At 38.4% G+C, this 22,607-nt stretch overlaps 2 protein-coding genes and 1 long non-coding RNA gene across 3 annotated transcripts in view; 1 reads left to right on the plus strand and 2 right to left on the minus strand.

Moving 5' to 3' along the window:
- LOC112155109 (RCC1 and BTB domain-containing protein 1) overlaps positions 1 to 6,075 on the minus strand; it is a 9,449-nt gene extending 3,374 nt beyond the window's left edge. Inside the window, exons 1-9 of the mRNA XM_036209657.1 lie at positions 6,053 to 6,075; positions 5,425 to 5,583; positions 3,793 to 4,013; positions 2,972 to 3,122; positions 2,721 to 2,887; positions 1,499 to 1,657; positions 1,318 to 1,425; positions 430 to 572; positions 157 to 345 (exon numbers count right to left, since the gene is read on the minus strand). Coding sequence (XP_036065550.1) covers positions 157 to 345; positions 430 to 572; positions 1,318 to 1,425; positions 1,499 to 1,657; positions 2,721 to 2,887; positions 2,972 to 3,122; positions 3,793 to 3,918 — 1,043 coding nt within the window. The 5' untranslated portion in view covers positions 3,919 to 4,013; positions 5,425 to 5,583; positions 6,053 to 6,075. The remainder of the gene's footprint in view (positions 1 to 156; positions 346 to 429; positions 573 to 1,317; positions 1,426 to 1,498; positions 1,658 to 2,720; positions 2,888 to 2,971; positions 3,123 to 3,792; positions 4,014 to 5,424; positions 5,584 to 6,052) is intronic.
- LOC112155110 lies at positions 5,005 to 6,045 on the plus strand. The gene is made up of 2 exons (XR_002920755.2): positions 5,005 to 5,120; positions 5,275 to 6,045. It is a non-coding gene; the product is annotated as an uncharacterized LOC112155110 (long non-coding RNA).
- A 1,034-nt stretch (positions 6,076 to 7,109) lies between the features above and the next one.
- Positions 7,110 to 22,607, minus strand: part of kpna3 (karyopherin alpha 3 (importin alpha 4)) — a 20,189-nt gene continuing 4,691 nt past the window's right edge. The window contains exons 3-17 of the mRNA XM_024286664.2: positions 21,610 to 21,699; positions 19,726 to 19,755; positions 19,577 to 19,629; positions 19,380 to 19,475; positions 17,556 to 17,641; positions 15,683 to 15,769; positions 15,428 to 15,597; positions 15,242 to 15,286; positions 15,041 to 15,172; positions 12,273 to 12,401; positions 11,987 to 12,091; positions 11,762 to 11,833; positions 11,369 to 11,531; positions 9,690 to 9,784; positions 7,110 to 9,610 (exon numbers count right to left, since the gene is read on the minus strand). Of these exons, the coding sequence (XP_024142432.1) occupies positions 9,512 to 9,610; positions 9,690 to 9,784; positions 11,369 to 11,531; positions 11,762 to 11,833; positions 11,987 to 12,091; positions 12,273 to 12,401; positions 15,041 to 15,172; positions 15,242 to 15,286; positions 15,428 to 15,597; positions 15,683 to 15,769; positions 17,556 to 17,641; positions 19,380 to 19,475; positions 19,577 to 19,629; positions 19,726 to 19,755; positions 21,610 to 21,699 (1,452 nt within the window). The 3' untranslated portion in view covers positions 7,110 to 9,511. The remainder of the gene's footprint in view (positions 9,611 to 9,689; positions 9,785 to 11,368; positions 11,532 to 11,761; positions 11,834 to 11,986; positions 12,092 to 12,272; positions 12,402 to 15,040; positions 15,173 to 15,241; positions 15,287 to 15,427; positions 15,598 to 15,682; positions 15,770 to 17,555; positions 17,642 to 19,379; positions 19,476 to 19,576; positions 19,630 to 19,725; positions 19,756 to 21,609; positions 21,700 to 22,607) is intronic.

Consider the following 22,607-nt stretch of genomic DNA (forward strand, 5'->3'; position numbering starts at 1 on the left):
TACTGACTCATTAGCCCTTAAGCTAACTACAAGCATTCAAGTTGGTCAAATGTCCACAAAAGCATTTCTTTAGAGATAAAATTTTTGTTTTTAACATAATGGAGGACATTTATGAAGAAAATTAAGCTTAAAATTGCACTTCCGAGTCTCATACCCACAGACAGAAGTCTCCACATCACTGAGGGAGTGGCGAAGCACGCAAAGACGTCGTCGGTGCAGGAGAAGTGGGTTAGATGAGGTAGAACTATAGACTGGCCCCTGCACTGGCCCCACATGTACACCTGCCCGCTCTGAGTCTTTGCAGCTGACGTGTGTGTGGAGTGACAGGCGGCGACCTCCACGATTCTGCAGAACGGGCAGAATAAAGCCGTCAGCGGCCCTCAGCACCGCAGGGAAAGGAAGATCCGTCGTGGACCGGTGGGATCTCACCTCTCTTTCTCCGCCATGATCTGAACCGGACTCAGCTGGTTGCTCTTGTTGCCTGTGCCCAGCTGTCCGTAAGTGTTGGAGCCCCAAGCGTAGAGCACTCCTTCATCTGTCAGAGCCAGGCAGTGGGCGTACCCACAGACGATCTACACGGAAACAGATGCCATTTCATTATTTACATGGGAGACCATGCAAAAAAAACAAACGGTAGTTTTGATCCTGAACCGCCACTTTCAGATAAATGACAGAAAATTTAATCAATTAAACCAGTTAAAGAAAACCTGAATTTAAAAAGTTATTTTAAGTATTTCCTGTCTACTGTTCCAGAAAAAAAATGTTTCTGAATCATCAAAAACTCAAAGGAGCATTTTGATTATTTTTTTCTTTAATACATGATTTAATTCTCTTTTTCTATGTATTATTTCAAGGATATATTACTAACATTTATGTCAATGGCCTTGATGGAAAGGTGTCTTTTATAAAGATAACGAGGTCAAACAGGTGACATTAATACAGGTAATGAGTGGAGGACAGAAGAAGTTATAGGTCTGTGAGAGACAGAAGTCTTGCTTATTTGTAGGTAATCAAATACTGATCATCTCATAGTTGAGGTATTCCTATAGTGAACATTACAGGCCTTTTTCATCTTTTTAAATGGGAGAACTTGCACAATTGGTGGCTGACTAAATACGTTTTTGCCCTACTGTAGCTTGAGAAGAATTTTTTTCCTGAGCCGCTGCCTCCCAAAAATCTTTACTTCATTACATCAGAATTGAACTAATATAAATTACAGTTGTACAAGTATTAAATATCTTATACACAGAGCTTGTTTATTAAAAAGAAAAACGAATCAGAAATATTTGATCTAATTTTCAACCGTGCCCCTCCTACCTGAAGCACACAAAAGCCCTGCAGGGCGGCGAGCCTGCAGGGAGTGAGCTGGTTCCCATTATTCCCCAGTCCAAGCTGCCCGTTCCCGTTGTAACCCCAACCGTACACCTGCAGACGGACAAAGGCGCCGTGAGGGGCGTGGCCGTCAGAGTAGAATTCCAGTGTCTGGATGAGTTCTTACCTCTCCGTTGTCAACAACAGCCAAAGAAGAAGTCTGACCGCAGACGATGCTGACCGCCACCTTGTTCTGCAGGCAGCTCGACACTCGGCGAGGGGTGGGCTGGTTGGCCGTGGAGCCTGAGCCCACCTGCCCACAGTTGTTATATCCCCACGCGTACACCTGACAGAGAAGGAGATGTGAAGAACTATGATTATTACAAGAGATTTTGAATTAAAAATATACCTTTAAAGGGTAACCAAACAGGACAGTTGGAGGCTGACTCTGCCCACAGAAGAAATTTGAAAATCCAGTCAGAGGGGGGGGCTGGGGGGCAGGACTGTTATCATTATTGGAGCTACAGATCCTGATGTGGGCCTTATCAAACTTACATGGTTTGACCAATCAGAAAATTCAACAGTAATACCTCGATTCAACCTGTAGGGGGCAGCACATGGACAGTTTTTAACTGTTTTTCAAGAATTAAACTATTTTAGTTTATCAAAAAATGTAGCAATGAACAACAGATAACATCTTTAAAGTCCCATTTATAGGGGTCAACAGCCAGAAAAAGTTGATTTAGGGTTTGGTTATCCCTTAATATGGAATATTTTATAGTATCCAAATCAACTTTGAGCTCTGTCACTGCTGTCTGGGTTCTGCAGCTCAGGCAAACAGAAAATGCTACCTAACCAATCACACAAGACCTTCAGCTGTACGTCTTTCCCAAAATTTCTATGAAATGAAACTGCTTCCAAATAAACAGAAATAAGTGTGAAGATTCTCATTTATTCAGGTGTATTCCATTGAATTTGAAAGTATAAAGGCGTAAACTCTTTATCTTGTATTTCTGAACACATTTCTACTTCTTTACAAGAAGCAATTCTCAATAAAAGCTTTTTAAAAATGTAAATAAAAGTTTTTTAGTGCATGGAAATGCACACTTGAGTTTGCCAGCATTATCACTATAAATCAGCGATAGAAATGTTCAAAGCATCAAAATCTGAAATGCTTCACATAATGGTGGGAATTCAGACTTTTTTGGAAACTTTACATGGAATGTTATGTACAATAGACTCCTTGTTACTCAGATCAGTTTTTAGTCTTTTCAGCTCAAAGCTGCAGATCTTATTGGACTTTAATCCTCACAATGACTAAGTAATTCCTCTGGGTTATGACATGAGAGGATTTCACAGATTTCCGTCTGTGGGTCTGGTTTTGTTTCCATAAACCTCCAGAGACCTACTTCTCCTGAATCCGTCAGAGCCATGGAGTGGTGCGACCCACAGGCCACCTCCACCACCTTCTTATTCAGCATGTTTGCCGACACCAGCACTGGAGCTACGCCCTGATTGGTCGTCCCGTTCCCCAGCTGGCTGTAGCCATTATGGCCCCAGGCGAACAGCTCTCCGTCTGAACCACAAAGAGATCGGTCGGTCATTCTCCTGCGTGGCTTGCTCCAACTGTGAAGGTGATCATTGGGTTTTTTGTGGGTACCTTCAGTAGCCAGCAGGATGTGAGGTCCACTGCCGTAGCTGAGGCTCACAATCTTCCTGCCACTTAGGAAATCCAGCTTTTTGGGAACAATGCTGCTCTGGCTGTCCCCCGTCCCCAAGCAGTTACTGCAGTTCAGTCCAAGAACAAACACCTGGGGGGAGGACCAGAACAACTGAAGTGTCTGTAAATGCATGTCAGTGTGATTATACATCTGCTGCTGAGGTCCTACTCCAATCATATTTTAGCTCATATTTAAAAATCAAACAATTCGTATTGTTTTCTAGGACATTAAAAATTCACCTCTGAGCTGTGGGCGGGACTTTTTGTTGTAGAGCAACCTCGCCCCCCCTTTACTGGCCCTTGATAAGAGCTCAGAACAGGGAGCTTGTGACCCACTCAGCTTATTTTCTGTCACAAATATGATCATCTTCAAACAACATTTTTTACTTCTGATTCACAAAGATTTCACTAAAGAAATTGAATTTTAATCAGGAATGTATTTATAAATGTCCTCCATGATTAGAAAAATTGCACAAGAACATAATAAAAACAGTAGAACGAGTCTTTAAATGAAAGTAAAAATATCTACAGCTCAGTTGTTGATAAGCAGAAGTCCTGTACTTCCTCACAACACAAACTCATGGGGTCGGAATCATTTTATATAAGAAGAAATATCTGTAAATGTAAAAAATTCAGATTTTATTGTTATTGATATGTTTGAAGAAGACGAGCTTTGAATCCTGAAACAACACAAAGTCTTTCCTCCTCCTCTGATGGAGAACTCCTCTCCCTCCTCTGACCTCTGACCTCTGACCTCTCACCTCGTCATCGTGGGTGATGTAAATGGCCTCATTAGCAGACGAGCCGAACACGCACGCTTTCCGAATCATGGAGAGTTCTTCCAGCCCCATCAGGCTAAAAATGGGCCACTTGGTCACGTCCACCATGATGTGGTGAAAACAGGGAGTTCACAGATGAGGCAGGCCAGGGGGCGGGGCCAGGAGGACGGGCTCCACGGACAATGCCGCCAGCGCTGCAAACACTGTCACAGAATATCAAAAATATATCCTCTGGTTAATTCAATCAAATCTAAAAAATAAATAAATAAAAAGTCATGGAGACAGAAGCAAAAACTATAAAATATGATTAGAAAGCTATTTATAGATATAAATTCAGGTTTTAACAAAATTGTTTGTTTTTGTTTTTCTAGTCTGTTTTTTTTTTTTTTTTTTTTTTAATGTGAACAAAAGTTAATTTAGCAAAAAGGAATAATTGTTCTTAAACATCCAGACGCCAGGAACAGTTTTTAAAGACCCGCTCCAAAGAGAATTGTTAACATTTTATTTTGATATTTTTCTGAGGGTGGAGGACATAGAGGCCAAAGTAAAATAAACTTAAAACTGCATTTCAGAGTATTTCTTTAATTAGATTTTTGTTATTTTAATCATTGTGAATCAGAAGCTATTGAACCTCAGATGTGACATTTAGAAAAAAATTAAATCGTTTCCTCAAATTAATAATTTGTGGCCACGATCTAGTTAATATTTTGAGAGAACAAATTACTATTTTGTGAGAAAAAAAGTCAATTAATTAATTTAATCAGACTATGATATGAATTGAATAGTTAAAACGAATTGTTACATCTCTAGTGCGCACAAATTAATATTCTGTAAACAGGTGGGTGATGGGAAGAGGGGGGGCTTACTCCATGCATGCAAACAGACAACTCAGAACGTCAGAGATGAATTTCTAATGAACTTCAGCCACTGTGCAGAAACGATGTCCTAGAAAACAACACAAGTGATTTGATTTTGTCTAAAATGGTAAAGCACTGGAAACAATTTTAAAGAATGTCAAAAACATGATTGGAATGGGTCTTTAAACTGAGAGGAACCTCACAATTTTAAACCAAACAGGACATTTGTTTTTACCAACGTTTAGACTGAAAACAGGTATATATAAAAATATGTTTTTCTTGAATCTTTGAACATGAGAAGTGTTTTAGAATAAGAGGGAAAAAAGAATTCGAGGAAGTTTCCTGTCAGACAAACAACAAGCAGACGGGGCTTCCGCTTCAGAGTTCACGGAGTTTAGAGTTTACTGAACTCTATTTTTGGAGAAACAATAGATTAATCTCCGCGAGCTCACTGTAAAGACTATATATGTACCAAATTTAACCAAATTAAGTTGGTTTTGTCTTAATATGATGACACCGTCCCGCCACGTGACAACAGCCAGGCTGTTCCAGCTGCACGAGCGCCGTTAACTCGCTGAATCACGTTTGCTTTTGTCCCTTTTTCCAGCTGATAATCCCGCGAGACAGCACGGCCCAATCGAGAGCAGAGCGAGAACAACACTGATCCGTTCCAGAGGAAGCCGAGCTAATCTGAGCTAACTACTGTGGCGTTTTCAAGCGGACTATCGTCAGCTATCACGGTGACCGCTTCTCTTACCGGTACAGATGAGCCTCTCGGGGAAAAGGGAGAACGGTCCGGTCCAAGCGCGACCACAGGTGAACCGGACGGACCGCTAACTCCGTTTGGAGCGTCGGGTTTATGACGTTTATCAGAGGGGGGGGAAGTCACGTGATCACAAGACCTCAACAATCGAATCTGCTGATGAGATCAAAGTGCCAGAAATGTAGGTCATTTTCGACACTCGGGTTGTGGAAAACTCTTCAAATAAAATAAAGAAAATTCACGCAGATTCGACTAATCTTTAATCACTGACGTCAGTAAGATTACCTGAATTTAAATGAACATTACTGGAATAAACATTGGGAAAAAAGAGCTTTTAGAATCCTTCAAATGAGGTTTCTTTTTTTTAAAATCAAACAAAAAAATACTTTATATTAAATATTCTTCTAACCTAATGCATACAGAAGACTTTAGTGAAAAATATAAAAACGTATATTTATAAAAGGGTCTCCAAAATGTGTCATTTAGTATTTTTTGTTTCATTACTGCAGATTAAATGCACCAGTTTTTCCCTGATTCTGCTATCAAGCTTTGTAAGACCTAAACTGATAGAATCCTGGATTTGGAAACACATTACTTTAATAAAAAAAAAAAAAACACCTACATGTTTGTCAAACAACTATTTCACAGATCTGCCCATCTTCTCCACCTGCTGTATGCTTTACCTTTCAGGTCTACAGGGTTGCTGGGGCCTATCCTGGCTTCTGTTCCACATACACACCTATGGACGATTAAGTCACTAATTAACCTATAAAGTGTGTTTTTGGACTGTGGGAGGAAGTACCAGGAGAAACATTTTGCAACTCGGCGGGAGATCATGCAAACTCAAAACGCAGGAACCTAGTTGGAATTTGAGGCCTTCTCAGTGTGAGCCGAGAGCGCTAACCACTGCATTTGTAAATGCTGCATTAATCTTTTCTATTTTAGATTTTTATGTCGAATCTTAACACTTTGGCATACTTTTATTTTAGTACCACAAAAAACAAAAACGTAATAAACATAATAAAAGCTAAAATTGAAATCCAGAGAATAAAAGCTTTCTAAACTCAAAGGATTTTGTGGTCACTTTTAAAAATACTAATCTAAAGGACTTCCATTAAAAAAACAATAATTTGGTTGAAACCATTACATGTGTTTTGTAGGTTGAAAAGTGGTTCCCTCCAGTTCTTCAGAAAGAAGCTCAAATTATGCTGCAGAATTTTATGCACTTAAAAATCACGTAAAGCAACAGAATTGGCATTATTTATTTATCAGCTCTGTACTCTACATTAATAATGCTTGTTTTCCAGATTGAGATCTAATCTGATTTCCTCCTTTATGGAGCTCCTTCAGGGTCATTATCCAGAATTTAAGAAGGAATTTTAGACTTTTAAAGAATCCTTTTTACCTGTACACTATTTATTTTTTTAGTTAAAATTACTTTTTTAAAACTTAAATTGCACTTTAAATAGTAATTTGGTAACAAATGTATCTCAAATTGCACATTTTGTTAACAATAACATTAAAAATCTTGAAATGCTGAACTTTTTAGCACTTCAAGATTACCTCCTGTAATCTGCAAGTTTTCCTTCAAGACATTTAGAGATCTTTGCTCCAAAAACTTTCTAAAACCAGCTCAGAGTCAACATAAACAGATGCTGCATGTATGAAACCAAACGATCCAACAGCTAAACAGCAACTTTATTTTGATCAAGATTAGAGACACAGATGATGTCCTGAGGGTAACATGAAAGGAAATCCCCACGTCCCGCCACAATGGGAGGGATGACGTCTGGTACCGAGGATGATGGGAAGGATGGGGGGGGGGGGCAAAAATTGCAAATGTACATAGTTCAGGTAATAAGATTAAGGACAGGAGTTACTCTGGACAGCAGAGAGAAGCACTGACCATTTTCATGGCTCATTTCACAACCGACTCGCCACATCTCCCTCCTATCCGCAGAGAGTTCGCCGTTTCAATAAAACTTTGTTTAAATTGAAATGAAAAACAAAAGGCACAATGATTTTCAACTCATTCTCGTCTTTAATATGCACAGGAGTTGAAAGCATCAATGAGCCACCTTAAAGAGAAGAATTCAATCTAAAATTTATAAAAAGATAGAAACAATCAGAGGCCAAAATGCTGTCTGTTGCTTTTCTTCTATTTTATTTAAAACAACTTCTTTTATTAGCAAGTAAAAATCTTGCAACAAACAAGCTTGTATCTAAGATCAGATACAAGGCAACAAAATTGTAAATCTTTAAAGTGGCTCGGTCTGGTCTGCTAGTTCATGACTGTACACCCTCAAAAGTTTTGTTCGAAAAAATAAAATTAAAAATTAAAAAAAAAGCTAGTCCCATTAACAAGCCTGGGCTGCTCACGACAACCCTACCCCGTAATTAAAGCCTCGTCGTGACCCCGCCCCCGCTCCCGAACCCCTGCAAGTCATTAGCAGCCAAAACGAAGGGGCGGTAGATCGGCGAGGGCGGGGCCGAGGGTCCAGCCTTTAACCCCCCAAAAAAACGGCAACACAAGACGGTACATTTTAAACAGCCCGTCACCACAAAGAGGGGAGGCTAAATCTGTTCCAACTTTCAGAGTGCCACTATATCATATATGCATTTATATAGATGCCAACCAAAAATAAAAACAAACATTTCTTTAAAAAAAAAAGAAATAAAAACACCCTGCCATCTTTTGACAGTTATTGTCCATCTAATGACTGTCAGCTGCAGCAGCTTTGTACAGGCTTTATGTCAAATATATTCATATGTTTCTTAGATGGCAAAGACAAACATCGCTTTTTTACAATTATTGAAACTGAGCGATGACATCCGACCTCACTGAAAGCAAAGGATTAAGTTCTGTTAAAGATCAGGACCTGTACACCCCCTGACACCAGCTTTCCGTGAGCGTAGGTCCCTTTCTGCGGGCTAGAGCGAGCCCCGCAGACGTGTGCATAAGACTGAAGAAAAAGTCGAATAAAAAGAATTTCCACAGACTTAACCGGAAAAAAGAAAACTGCTTTCTTTGAGGGTTTGAATAAAAAAAAAATCCTCCATCTGATAACTTTTCAGGGTGTGACTTTTAGCGTGAAGGTTTAAGTGAATCGCTCCTTCAAAGTTTCACATTATTGGGGAAGTCTGTTCACTGGATGTGACCAAATGCAGCAAAAAAAGAAAAACCCAAAATGTCCTGTGGAGGAAACGGACGCTACAGTTGATGTGCTCCTCCTCTCTGCGACTCACCCACGTGCCGCCTCCTGTGACAGCTATTTACATTTACTTAAAAAGAAAAAAAGTCTCCATCAGAAGCAAACAGCTGGCGAGTCCTACAGTTACATTATCAAAAAAATGGCATTTTCTTCACATTTCTGATGATTTTATCAAATAAAACATTTTAGTAATCCAACAGAAGTCACCTTAAAAACTCTGGTGCCAAGTCCGTCACTTTGCCAGAGTCCTTTTTTTTTTTTTACCTTAGAGCCCTTTCCCCCTCCACCTGGAAGGCAGCGAGGGTCTGTGGTTAATCATGGCTTAGCTCTGGGGGGAACTCTTGAAACTAGACAGAGGGGTGTGTATACTCTGTTCACATCTGTGTGTGAACCAAAGTCAATCCAGGAAGGGAAACAAAAAAAGCAAGATTTCATCATCCCTGTTAGTGATTTGACAGATGAATGTAGGGTCTGTAGCATAAAAAAAGTGTCCACTCATTGAACATATACGTGTGTTAGAACGTGTGCTTGTTCGTGTCTTTGTGAAGACTTGACATTTGGCAAAAACCTTCTTCCTTCCGTTTTTACCTTGGAGTTACATTAGGACGTGGTGGGAGAGGCCGATGCCTCCTCTTGGTGCTGCTTATATTATAGCAGGACTCCTGTGACGTTACAATCTTCCGTAAAACACGGCGATTAAAAAAAAAAAAAAAAAAAAAAAAACCTAAACCAAAATCACCCCACAGTGCAGGAGGAGGTGTGAGTAAATCCTTAAGTGGTGAGTTTGGATGCGGACATGAAAATCCTTCGGACCAAAAGGTGCCAGATTGTTGGAGGGATGGGTTCGTGTCTGTGACAGGGCCCGGCGGTTAGAAGTTAAACTTCTTCGTTTGCATGTTAGAAGCCGGATCAAAGTTAAAGGTTCCTCCTTGAGTGGTTTCAGGAATCAAGTTGGGATCTTCATCAAACTGGAAGATCAAAATCATAGAGTTAGTGTTTGGCCAGGAGGCAAGAAATGACCTTATTTTTTAAAAGAATAAGACTTACAATATCTCCTGAAAAGTATTGATCAATAATCTCAAAGGCTAATTTGTAGATGTCTTCATTTTCATGCTGCTGCAACTGTTCAATCTTCTCCAAACCTTAAAAATGAAAGAAAATTCACAACAATGAGAATGCTATTAATTTAATGAGTAACACTGATACAAGTATCCATGAAGAGGCACACTCCAACTATAGTTTTTCTATTGTAATATTGTTCCCAGTGGTTTTTTAACTATGATGATATTTTCAGCTAAAATCAAAAAACCTGTGTCGTTTTTCTAGGACATAGTTTCTGCAGAGCGGTAGGAATTTATTAGAAATTCACCTGAGTTGTGGGCGGGGCTATTGGTAGGGAAAAAGCCAGCCCCAATCATTTTTTATGCACACTCCCGCTAGCTTACAGCCCCTCACACCCCCAGCGTAACATTACCGAGGAAACAATATAGCAATATTGGAGCTATCAGGCCGTACAGATTAGATCCAGATTCCAGCTCAGACGAGGTAAACAAAGACGTTCATGGATCTATTAGTCTGTAAGTGGATGTATCAGAATGGAGAGGAGCAGAGAGCTTTTGGCCCGCCCAGCGTATTTTCTACATCACAAATTCACTCTTTTTCAAGCTTTTTTTTGTCTCCATCCTAATATAAAAAAAACATAAAAACAGCAAAAAAAATGTGGTTCCCATTTGTGGCCACAAATTAGTATTTAGTGAGCATATATTAGCATTTAGTGAGCATATATTAGCATTTTGTGGACACAATTTACTATTTTTGCACTGTGGCAATTTCCAGAATCGATTCGATTCAGAATTTTTTAGATCCACTTGATTCAATCTAATTTTGAGTTTACACAGTTTACACATTTGTTTAGAAATACATTAATAATCTATATATACATTTTGAAGATTTTCATATGATACAGTTCACTGACTGTGAAGTTTATTAGTGAACTCATAATAAGATTGTTAATATCATACAGTGTCTCATGGATTCTTAAATGGAGAAACTCCAACAGTTGTTTCGTCTCTCCTGGAGGTCGTTTCAGTTTGGCCACTAGGTGGCGATCACACTATAGCATTTCACCTAATTCCAGAAGAAGAGGGTATGAGCAAAAAGCTGTGCTTTAAAAAAAGAGAGTTTGTAAAATTCATGCCTGCGTGTTTATAAAAGCTGTTTATTTTGTCATCAATGTATTTTTAGGCTGACTGAGCATTAGCATTAGCCGTCCTATGGGAAATTTCATTGTACGTTAGCATCAAGCTAGCGAATTTGGCATTATGCGTTAGATCAAGCTCTACATTTATGGACTGATTATTGATATATTAAGCTTAAATCGATTAATCGATTTTACCAACCCAGCCCTAATTTTTTTTCACTACATTTTTTTTTATTGCCATAAAACACCAGCTTGTGGCAAGAAATTATTAATTTAAGTGAACTATTTATGTATTTATCTTGAATATCATGTCCAATGTTCCATAGCTTCTGATAAGTTAAATAATTGATTAAATACGATATTTTATCTGCTCCTGATTCACAACAATTTGAATAAAGAAATACTTGAAAATACACTTTTAAGCTCAATTTTCTTAATATATGTCGTCCATTAACAAAAAATGCCTCCAGAACATGTTAAAAACACCATTTTGATGGGAGTGGATCCTATATATAAAGCTGCTAACCTCCGCACTCCTCTATGATCTCAGCAATAGTGCTGGCTTCCTGCCCCGCCATGATGAGGATGTTCTTTAGGCCGTCCAGGACGACCTGAACCACCTGAGAGTCCTTCACCGACAGCAGGCTGCAGAATGGAGGGATGACGTTGTGCTCCACCAAGAACTCCACCTACACAAACGCATACACACGCGCCACATTCAGGCCTGGTTACAACACAAGTGCACCGTTTCAAGAGGAGAGCATACGTGCAGATCACCTAGTTACACATTTTAGAACCAAGGATCATCATTTCATTTGTTAAAAACAAATAAGCCAATCAAGGATTTTCTGAAAGCTTTAAATATGAATTCTGATTGTTTATTCCAGCAAATACAGTAATAGTAAGAAGAGAAACAAACCTGATCTTTTCTGCCGCTGATAGTGAGGTTGCTGATGGCCCAAGCTGCTTCCTTCTGAGTCCCAAAGTCCCCCTGCAGAGAGCCAAGCTGTTACTGAGATCTACTACCACACCCTTACTGTTAGCGGAGTGAGAACTAGTCCAACACTTCTTCAGTTATGGAGTTTTTTTTTTTTAATTTTTGGTGAATGAAGTGAATAAATATGCTCCCCAAGAATCCACAAACCTTAGCGAGCTGATGGATGATCATAGGAATCAGTCCAGCATCAATCACCGCTTGGACCTGCTGCTGGTTCCCAGCTGTGATGTTGGACAAAAACCAGACTGCTTCCTGCAAACAGACCCCATCAGAGACCATCATGTAGACAGAAAGGTTCTTCAGGATCAAAATTATAATTGGATTTAGTGCCAGCTACACAGAAAAACAAGTCACATACAGGAAAAAGACTAAAACATTTCATAATTTGTTCATTCTTGGCAGTGAAATTCTGTTCCTTAAATGTAGTCGTTACCTTGTTGATCTTTTCTTTGGGGTGTGTGAGCAGGTTGGGGAAATGTAGGAGGACGTCACAGTTGAGAACGACCTGCGTCTGTTCGTCTGTGCCCGTCACAATGTTCCCGACTGCCCTCAGAGCTGCCGTCTGCGGGCCCGGAGAGAGCAGAAAAACTTTAGACCAGTGGCTCCAAACATTTTTAGGCCACTGACCGATTGACCGCAATTTTCTAAATAAAATGCCACTACAAGAAATGTTGCTTATAAAATTATAAAAATATTAGTTGATATTTTTAATGCAGATGATGAAGATTCAATGAAACAAAGTTGTTGATTTGTAGAAATCCTTTCTGATTAGAAAATATTCTATAAAAGAAACTTTATATGATTTTTTCCCCAAAGAATGTCTTTTTAACACTCAATCCAGATTATCCTTCAGGGCAAAAAGATTGATCAAATTTTGACTTTACATAAATCCTCATTCATTAAACACAACACAAAATTACATTTTTTTTGTGCTTAAGTTTCTGAACAGACATCTAAATAATTCAGCTTTGCTGTAGGAAAATTCCCTTTTACAAGTTTCCACAAATCAGCAACTTTACTTGGTGATTAAGATTTTCCCTTTAACATCAAAGTGGAGGCTAAGAACTAGACTCTTTTAAGGTGTGATGGATAAATAAAGAAAAAAAATGACGTAAATGTCATAAAACTGGTATTTTCTAGATATAATATAAACATAAATACACTGTGTTTGAAACATAATCTGCGCGTGTCAATCAGTCGAGTCTGTCACTGCGTATTAGACAGAGCAACTTCTGCTTCATGAGAACAAGAGTCTCCATAATTCTGTATGTGGAGGAAGACTCCTGGGTTTGTCTGTAAACAGCAGCTTTATTCTTTGAAGTTCTTCTTCAGTTTTCTCACTGGCTCTTTTCTCCTCGAAGAAACTTTACATATTTGGTTGTTTTTTATGTTTAGCATTGAGCCACTAGCTTAGCAATAGTAAGCTGCTTTAGGTAACATGACCCAGACGGATGTTATGAACAGAAACAGGAATTCTTTCAAATTAAAACTTCCTTCAATATCAGAATATAAACAAAATGGAAATATTCCAAGTTAGCGCATTTATTCCTTTTTTTTTTGTGTGCGGCCTGGTACCAGATGACCCACAGACCGGTACGGGCCACGGACTACTCCTTTAGACCAGTACTTCCCAATAGTTCAGAGGAAAAAACCCACAAACAACCTTTTTATTGTTTTATTTATAGTCTGAATCTGAAGGAAGTTTTATTTTGAAAAACTACAGGATTCTTCCCATCACATTCGACTCATTCTTAATGCATTTCAAGTTGGTCGGTCACAAGTCAAAAATCAATCCACTACTTTCTTAAAACGGCTTAAAATTGAAACCTGCAAGCTAACATAATTATCCATCCATCCATCCATCCATCCATCTTCTTCCGCTCCCCCGGACCGGGTTGCGGGGGCAGCAGTCTAAGCAAAGATGCCCAGACTTCCCTCCGGTCACTTCCTACAGCTCCTCTGGGGGGACCTCGAGGCGTTCCCAGGCCAGCCGAGAAACATAAGTCTCTCCAGTGGGTCTTCCCTGAGGCCTCCGCCCAGTGGGACATGCCCGCAAAACCTCTCCAGGGAGGCGTCCAGGAGGCATCCGGATCAGATGCCCGAACCACCTCAACTGGCTCCTCTCAATGTGGAGGAGAAGCGGCTCTACTCCGAGCTCTCTCTGGGTGACCGAGCTTCTCACCCTATCTCTAAGGGAGCGTCCAGGCACCCTGTGGAGAAAACTCATTTCAGCCGCTTGTTGTCGGGATCTCGTTCTTTTGGTCACGACCCAGAGCTCATGACCATAGGTGAATACTGGAACGAAGATCGACCGGTAAATTGAGAGCTTTGCTTTCAGGCTCAGCTCTCTTTTCACCACAAAGGATTGTTGCAGCGACTGCAAAATGGCGGACGCCGCTCCAATCCGCCTGTTGATCTCACGCTCCGATCTTCCCTCACTCGTGAACAAGACCCCGAGATATTTAAACTCCTCCACCTGAGGCAGGAGCACTCCACAACTACCTTTCTCCGATCGAGAACCATGACCTCAGACGGTGCTGACCCTCATCCCAGCCGCATCACACTCGGCTGCATACCGCTCCAATACATGCTGGAGGTCCTGGCTCGATGGAGCCAACAGAACAACATCATCTGCAAAGAGCAGAGAGGAAATCCTGTGGTCCCCAAACCAGACCCCCTCCGGACCATGGCTGCGCCTAGAAATTCTGTCCATAAATCATGAACTGTCCTACATAATTAATTGTCCAAGCATGATTAACAAAAAATAAATTGATTTGGAACGCTTCTTTTGTCACAAAAGAGCCAGAAGACTTCAAAATAAAAGAATTCTGAATTTGGAGTCTTTACTCCAAATATAGATTTATTGTGACAGTTGTTCTCACACGTCATCATAATAATGTTACAAGGATGATACTGATAAAGTTCACGTTTATTATCTTTTTTTTTCTTGTATTTATCTGTCACACCTAAATAGTCGAATGAAAGTGATGCTGGGGTTTAAATTTTTAGCCTCCACTTTGACATTTATGGTTGAAAAGAAAATCTAGATCACACTTTAATGGTTCCTGCATGAAATCTAACGTACAAAAAGTGTAAAGCAGCTGAGGATTAAGATAAACTTTACCCTAAAAGTTAGGCGGGACTACTTTAATGTACTCAAGAAAGGAAAGGGGGATCAATACCTTTGACAAACAGCCTCACCTGAACTTTGACCTCCTGATGGCTGAGGAGAGGCACCAGAAACGGAACAACTCCAGAATCGATGACCATCTGGATCTGTTCGTTGCCTCCATCCGTCAGATAAGACAGAGCCCACACTGTGTCTACTAGTATCTAAAACATCAAGTTTGTGTTACAAAAACGAACGATTGAAGTTATCAGAGATGCTCATTTGATACTCACATTCAAGTCGGTGTGATATATTAGCATACAGAGTGCTGGCAAAATCTGACGGAAAAACAAAAAAGAAAGATCTTGAGTAGAAATTTCCACAGATAAATTAACAGTCCTTCAAAGTAAAAGACTTTTTAAGGTGATGAGGCTGATTTGAAGCACAAAAGCATGTAAATCAGGTCCAGACACACCCACCTCTTGCACAGTCTCCATTGGTGGGGGAGGATCCTTGTTGCGACACAGGTTAACAATAACCCAGGTAACATTACGGAGGAAAGTAATGGGGATTGATGGACTGATGAAAGAGAGCAGCGGCTTCACCACACCCAAGGAGATGACATAATCCCTGCACTGTGGCCCATCGCCTGACCGTACGACAGGTGGCATGTCAACATCGCGCTGGACAATGTCATATGTATGTACACACCCTCACTGCAGCGCAGCACTTACCTATGATGTTTCCTAGAGCCCATACCGCCTGTTCACATACGTTCTGGTGAGGGGAGTGTAGAAGTCGCAGGAACAGCGGCACTGCATCTGGGTCAACAATCAAAAAGCTAATATGACGAGATTTAACTGACATGTTATGGTAAAGCTAACGTTTTAAAACTCCACACTTTATAGACTTTTCTCAGACAGACATGAATGTTTTCACCATATTTTCTCTTGTTTAAACTCTCAAAGTTCAAACCATTTTAGAAAATAAATCCAGGATTATAGAATTAAACAATCAGATCACAATCTAACATTTATGTAATGTATTTTTCGGTGTATAAATTGCATATTTGCTTTGCATAGTCTGGCTGGGGTAAAACTCCTATGATTTTTTGTTGTTGTTTTTTTTATTATTTTAACAAACATTAATAGGGCTACCAGAATAAGTTGATTAGTCACTTAGTCAGAATGTGTCTCCCCCGGTCTCAGACGACATTGATTTGTTTCTCATATTTTGTTCCAAAGAGCGTTGGAAAAAGATGGATGATTACAATATCCTTTATCCTGGGGTTTTATTGTCATCCTCACAGAGGATGAAGAATTCAGTTAATTTAGTTATTTAAAGTGATGAAAACACTCGAGTTGACTTGTTAGCATGTTCTTTATGCTATGATTATTTGAATAATTATTCATATGTTGCACTACTAAATTCCTCCTATGTTTCATCAAGCTAAAGAAGCATCAACGTTACGGTAGTGAAGCATGTATATATGATTGTTAGATATTTTGTTATTATGATTTTCCTCTCCAGAATAAACGTCCATTCTTTGACCCGTATTTTGTTAAAATTCTGCAACTTATATAGAATTTTTTTTTCTTCTTTATTATGTTTTCTTTTCTTTGAGTTCACGACTTATACTCTGGAGTGACATCAGTACAAGAGACACAGCACAGAGGAAATTGAGAAGGGCAAAACACAGTGTGCCACATTATAAAAAAATAAATAAAAATAAAAAAACAGCAAAGTTGCACCAGAAAGTGATCTACAACACAGATAGGGAACACCGTTATCTCTTCAAATCAGTAAACTTTTGAGTCTGATTATCCCAGCCAGACATTTGATCTATAATCTCCATCTTATAAAGATAAGTGAGATATGCTGCTGGTGGATGTAAACCAGCAGCATATCTCAGTGAAGACTGTCTATTTATATTCATGTTTCCCCCTTAATGAAGGGAGGTTCCATTTAAAACATTCCAGCTTTAACTCCAAAAACAAAAGGAAGACAGCTGATACTACCCTGATACAGCTGTGGGAACAATAAAGTATTTTTATACCAACATCTATGGATTCTGGGTCATTCAAAACAACTCATTTTAAAACATTCTTAGAAAGGAAAATAAAGTTACTGCAAAAAATATCTAGGTTTCAGTTGAATAAAAATGTATGTCGATAAATGACTAATTTTTAAAATAACAAATCAAGGGTAAAAATGAAAACGCCAATATTTAATACAACAATAAATGTGTCTAAACTAAGACGAAAATAAAATGATAATATATTTGTGTCAGACTGTCCAGTTACGTTAACAAAAACTACTTTATGTAAATGTACTACAGTTATACTTAGTTTATGCTAAAAGTGAGGCGGTATACTTGAAGTTTACCTTTTTTACGCCATCAATATCTGCTATACTTGCACTTGTACTCTAGTATACCTAATAGAACAAACTTAAAGTGTATTACTTTTTGATAAGGGTAGATTTAATCGTTAATGGTCGAGCAGAAAATGAGACAGCAAACTGATTTGCTGAACTCGTCGGTGCAGACTGGTGCTGACCCAGACAGACGGCGAAGCATTTGGAAGACAGAGCGTGGGGTCGACTTACTGGATTTAACCACAGCCTGAGTCTGCGCTGACGTCCCAGAGGCGATGTTGGTCAGAGCCCAAGCTGCCTCGAACTGTAGAGAGGGGCTGAGCAGCGAGACAAAAAGAAACGCATCAGAGCGAGATATGAAGCCGCTGGTTTCCATAGCAACAAACACAAATATGAAAAACTATAAATGACACACAGCTCCAGCCATCATGTTGAAAACAGGTGGAGCATTTGGTCTTCTAATTTGATTTTCAAACAATTTTTATGTAGATTTTGAATTTTTCATATATTATATATATTCTTTCTTCTACAAAAAGGATTTACAGAAAAACATCACATTGATGCCGTTCACATCTACAATGTGACAAAGATAATAGTCTGATTGTAGTACAGTTAACCATCACCTGCATCTTCTGTCTATTCAAGTATTTTTTATTTAGTCGTAAATATTATGCACTATTTAAAATGTACAATGACAAAGTTTTATCTATCCATCGATTTCTTGTTGATTCAAACATATTTTAAATATCTTAATTAGGTGGGTTTTTTTTAAGTTTTCAAGCCCGATTTGCTTGATTTAAAAAAAAATGTTTATCTAACAGTTTTGAGAGTAAAACAAAACTAACCAAACACATTTATATTGGTATTATCTAGTGCTTTCATGCAATTAATTTATTTAATATTTATATTTTTCTTAAAGGACCATGGTATGAGCAGGAGAAAATGCTCCTCCAGCTGTGCATAACACAGAAGTAATCATCTGACACAAATACGAGATACATTTTTTTTTATATAAATAATGTGCTAAAATGTCTGTAATTAATTAATTGTGATTAACGCAATCATTTGACAGCCCTGTTATTAACGTTGAGTGTATACATTCCACAAAAGAAGAAAACAATTTACAGAGTCGGGTTAAATTTGTAAAAATGTCAGAAGGTTTTACTTGAAAGTCTTCACAACTTTAGCTTCTTTCTCACTGTAGGTGAACATATTTATTTTTTGTCTCCTTGGCATCTCACAGTGACATCTGTTCAGATGGCTGCTGAAACATTTGTAGTTGGTACAGAGAGTTTTATATTCTCAATAGCTCAGAACTGGAGGTGTTTTTTTGCCTTCGAGCCTGACAGCAGTCTGTCTGACATGAAGAACTCCGGTCTAAAAGCTAAATCTGCTGAGACGAGTTTGTTTGGACATTAAAGTTGACGCTGTTCAAGCTCACAGTGAGGTTTGTGAGGGAAGTCATACTTAAAATATGAAAATTTATGATCAATTTCCCTTTAAAATCAAACTCTAAAACAAAATTCTGAATTGTTAAAACAGTTTTTGCCTGGATGTAAAACAATTTTCTTTTTTTAAAAAGCTAAACTATTTACTTTTCATCTCTGCTAAAAAAAAATAAAAAAATTCCATTCCTTTTTGACATTAAAAAGTTTCATTTGAAATTCTTTCTTGTTTCCTCTCCTACTTCCTGTGTCTTTACAGATCAGATTTTACAGTTTTTTTGGTGTAAATTCTAGATGTTCAAACAAGAACTTGCTCCTTCCAACCAAAACATTAACTATTAAAGGACACCATAGTAAATAAAACCACATCAGTTTCTTCCCTCTGTGCCCCTCGGTGAACCCGAGGTCCTGGGAATTCAGTGAGATGTAGGAGAGAGGAATGCCGATATATTTGGATTGGCTGAAGCTGAGAGAAGCAGCCAGCTGCTCTGCATGCCACCACACACGCTCACATGTGGACTCACAGAACAAACCGACAAACGCACACAAAGCCTCTGCAGCAGTAAAGGAAAAAAACTTCACCTGAAGTCGGTTCTATGTGCAGACTTACTTGTCATCCCTTTCCAGGCATTTGACTAAAATAGGAAGAATCCCAGACTTTATCAAGTCATCGATAGGAGGGTTTCTGTCACTGGAGAGCAGTTTCCTAAAACACACAGGCCGAGACGGAAGAAAAATTCAGCCGGTTGTTTGATTTAGTCAAACTTTAACTACACAAAGACGGGCTGGTGTGTGTTTATGTGTTACCTTGCTGCCTGAACAGCACTGAGCTGTATCGCTGCATTGTCACTTGTAGCATTCTAAAGAAAAAAGTTGTTGAAAATATTTGAGGATCAAGTTGATCATTTATGTTTTTAAAAAAAAAGGCAATTCAATAAGTTTATATAATGTTTTACCTGTAAAATGTCGTCAAGCGTTACATTTTGCTGAAAAACACAAAAAATAAAGCAATTAATAATTGATCAGCTTTAAATAATAAACACAGCATGCCATAAAACATTTAGGTATTTTGTAGAATAATATCAGTTAAATGTATCAAATGTTTTTTTTTTCATTTTCATTTATATGCTTAGGATATAAATTTTTATACTTGCAGGCATTTATGCTTAAACTAATATCATCAGAACATAACACCTAAAACATCTTATTTGAAACTTTTAATGAATCATAATTACAGGGAGACTTAAAAAAAAAAGTAAAAAGTATAAAAGTACTATGAAAAAAAAGTAGTTAAAGTATAAACTTTCAGTTAAATACACAGAATACTATTTAGATTTTAAAAACATATTGCATTAGGTCAAATTAAAATATGATTTACATTATTTAGAAGCTAATTTGATTGATTAAATCTAATCTGATAATATGATAATTCTGGCACAGTGAGAGAAACTTTCACACATTCAATTTTACTATATTTTATTATATTTGTTGAGTTGCAACACATTAACAACTGAGTTTTTTATATGTATTTGTGCCTAAATTACATGAAAAACTTTTTACAATACAGCTATTACTTAGGTTGCTGTAAACTTTTAAGGATTTAAATTATTTTGGGAAACAAACTACATCTCTTTAAGTTTTTTATTTTAAAAGACTAACTCAGACGAAATGTTTTTAACATGTTCTTGTAGCTGATGATGGAGGACATATATAAAGAAAATTAAGGTTAAAATTGCATTCCTGAATATTTCAAATATTCAATTTGTGAGTCGGGAGCTAATACTGTTTGAAAAATAAATATTTGTGCTCCATTCTGATCCATCTACTTATAGACAAAGTTCTTATTATTTTTGTTGCACCGATAATGTTAGGTTGGGGGTGTGGGGGGCTATTAGTTAGTGGAAAAGCCGGTAAACAAATGGGTGGCAGGAAGTGGGAGCGGGGTTGCTCTGCGCCGAAGGTTCCGCCCACATCTCAGAGGTGAATTTCTTATGAACAATTGCCACTTTGCAGAAACTATATTCTGGAAAATGACAGATTTCTTTTGTGATTTGGGCTGAAGACGAATCATCATAGTTAACCCTCTTGGGACAGGTGTTGGAGATAAATTTTAACTACCCAATTACTTCACATTCATCTTGTATGAGCCTTTTTTAATCAGTAGTACCACAGCAGGACTTAGCATTAGCAACAAAAAGTTTCAAGATGTTACAAATCTGCAACATCTCAGAACTCATTGCATGCGAAGGTCTCTTAAAAAATCAGAGTTGTATATTACTACCCCATATGAGGTAGACTTTTTCTGTTACTAAAACTTAATTTGACCGTGATAAAAAAAACACTGTGAAAGCTTTGAAAATGACTCAAAAGATGGTTGGAGTGGGACTTTCACACATTGAGCAGAGTTAGGGTGTGACTGAAGGAACTTCACAGAGGTTCCCTTTAAAACAAAGTCATGTCAGTTAAGGTCTCCTTTCAACAGCAAACTTTCTTTTACTGTCACATCTTTCTTACAAAAACACATTATTTATGTGTTTTATACAATTCTATCAAAGTTAACATATACTCTTATGGTGTATTTTTAATTTGCTTTTTGTAACAAAAAAAGGAAACATGACATTAGACTTATCCAGGCTCATGTGTCATACACTTTCAATTGATTTTTCTTTCTATAATACACTCAAGGTTTTGTTATTTTGGATTTTTGAAAAGACCTTGGTTAAATAAAATTTTGGACTATATTTTTTGGAATAAAATGGAAAATGTAGCCTCTTTGTTTTGAAATTTTTGGACAGACAACCTTGAAGTCCTGTGTCTAACCCCCCGACAGACACACTTACTCCTTTGAAATCGGAGTCCACGTCAGAGTCTTCTAGACTCTCCTCCTGAGGGACGTTTCTCTTCTTCAGTAGATGTTCGTCCCGTTTGTTCTGACCCAAAAAAAAAGATAGAGTTAACAGACTCAAAATCCCATTAAATCTTTAAATGTTTTCAGAATGTCATTAGAAATCTAAAATCGAACTGATTTTTGAGGGTTACTGAACCTGAAGTGTGTAATCCCTCATCATACAGCCCCTCCCTGAGGAGCACATGCTCATTCATGGAGCTTTGAGGTCTGTGAGTCAGCGGTAGGAGGAGATTCCCTTGCCCTACATTCCAGTGCATCATGCTGATGTGCGTCATTGATGAGTAATCAGGCAGTGCGGAGCTTCTTGCTGCACTGATCCAGATAAATGTCCCACAGCATCTGTAGTACTTTCACTGCTTTCTGCCTGTGCGTCCGTCTGACCAAACCATTTCCCTTCATTCTGTTCAACAGCAGAGCAATCTGACTTGGAAATTTTTCATTCCGTCTTACAAAACCTCACTATTTAAGAACTAAGAGTTAGTTTTCTCTTGTACAGGGCGTGCATGTTCTCCTAAAAGCAGAGGATTCTTTTGAAGGAATTCTACTTGACCTCTTACCTTCATCTGATAAGAGTCTAGACTTTACACCACATGCATGCAGACACAAAACCAAAATGGAGAGGGATCGTCATGGTAAGTTTGGTAAGTTTAGCCTCAGACTGAGCTAAAGTTCAAACACCTGTAGTTTTCCTACGGATTTATCAAACCAAGGAGAACCGACCATAAACGCACAGCTCTCAGAGGATCCTTTAAAAAACAGCATTCAAACCAGTAAATGATCTGAGTGAGATCAGTAAATACCCACAAATATGCATCTGAAACATGTGACTGTAAAGCAACAGACTGACAGTTGTTTTCACTGCTCAGGCTTCTATTGACAACACAAGAATCCCATGAAGTTCTGGTGCTGTTCAACAGAAATAAACATTTT

The sequence above is a fragment of the Oryzias melastigma genome, linkage group LG21, assembly GCF_002922805.2.
Source record: "Oryzias melastigma strain HK-1 linkage group LG21, ASM292280v2, whole genome shotgun sequence".
Taxonomy (NCBI): Eukaryota; Metazoa; Chordata; class Actinopteri; order Beloniformes; family Adrianichthyidae; genus Oryzias; species Oryzias melastigma.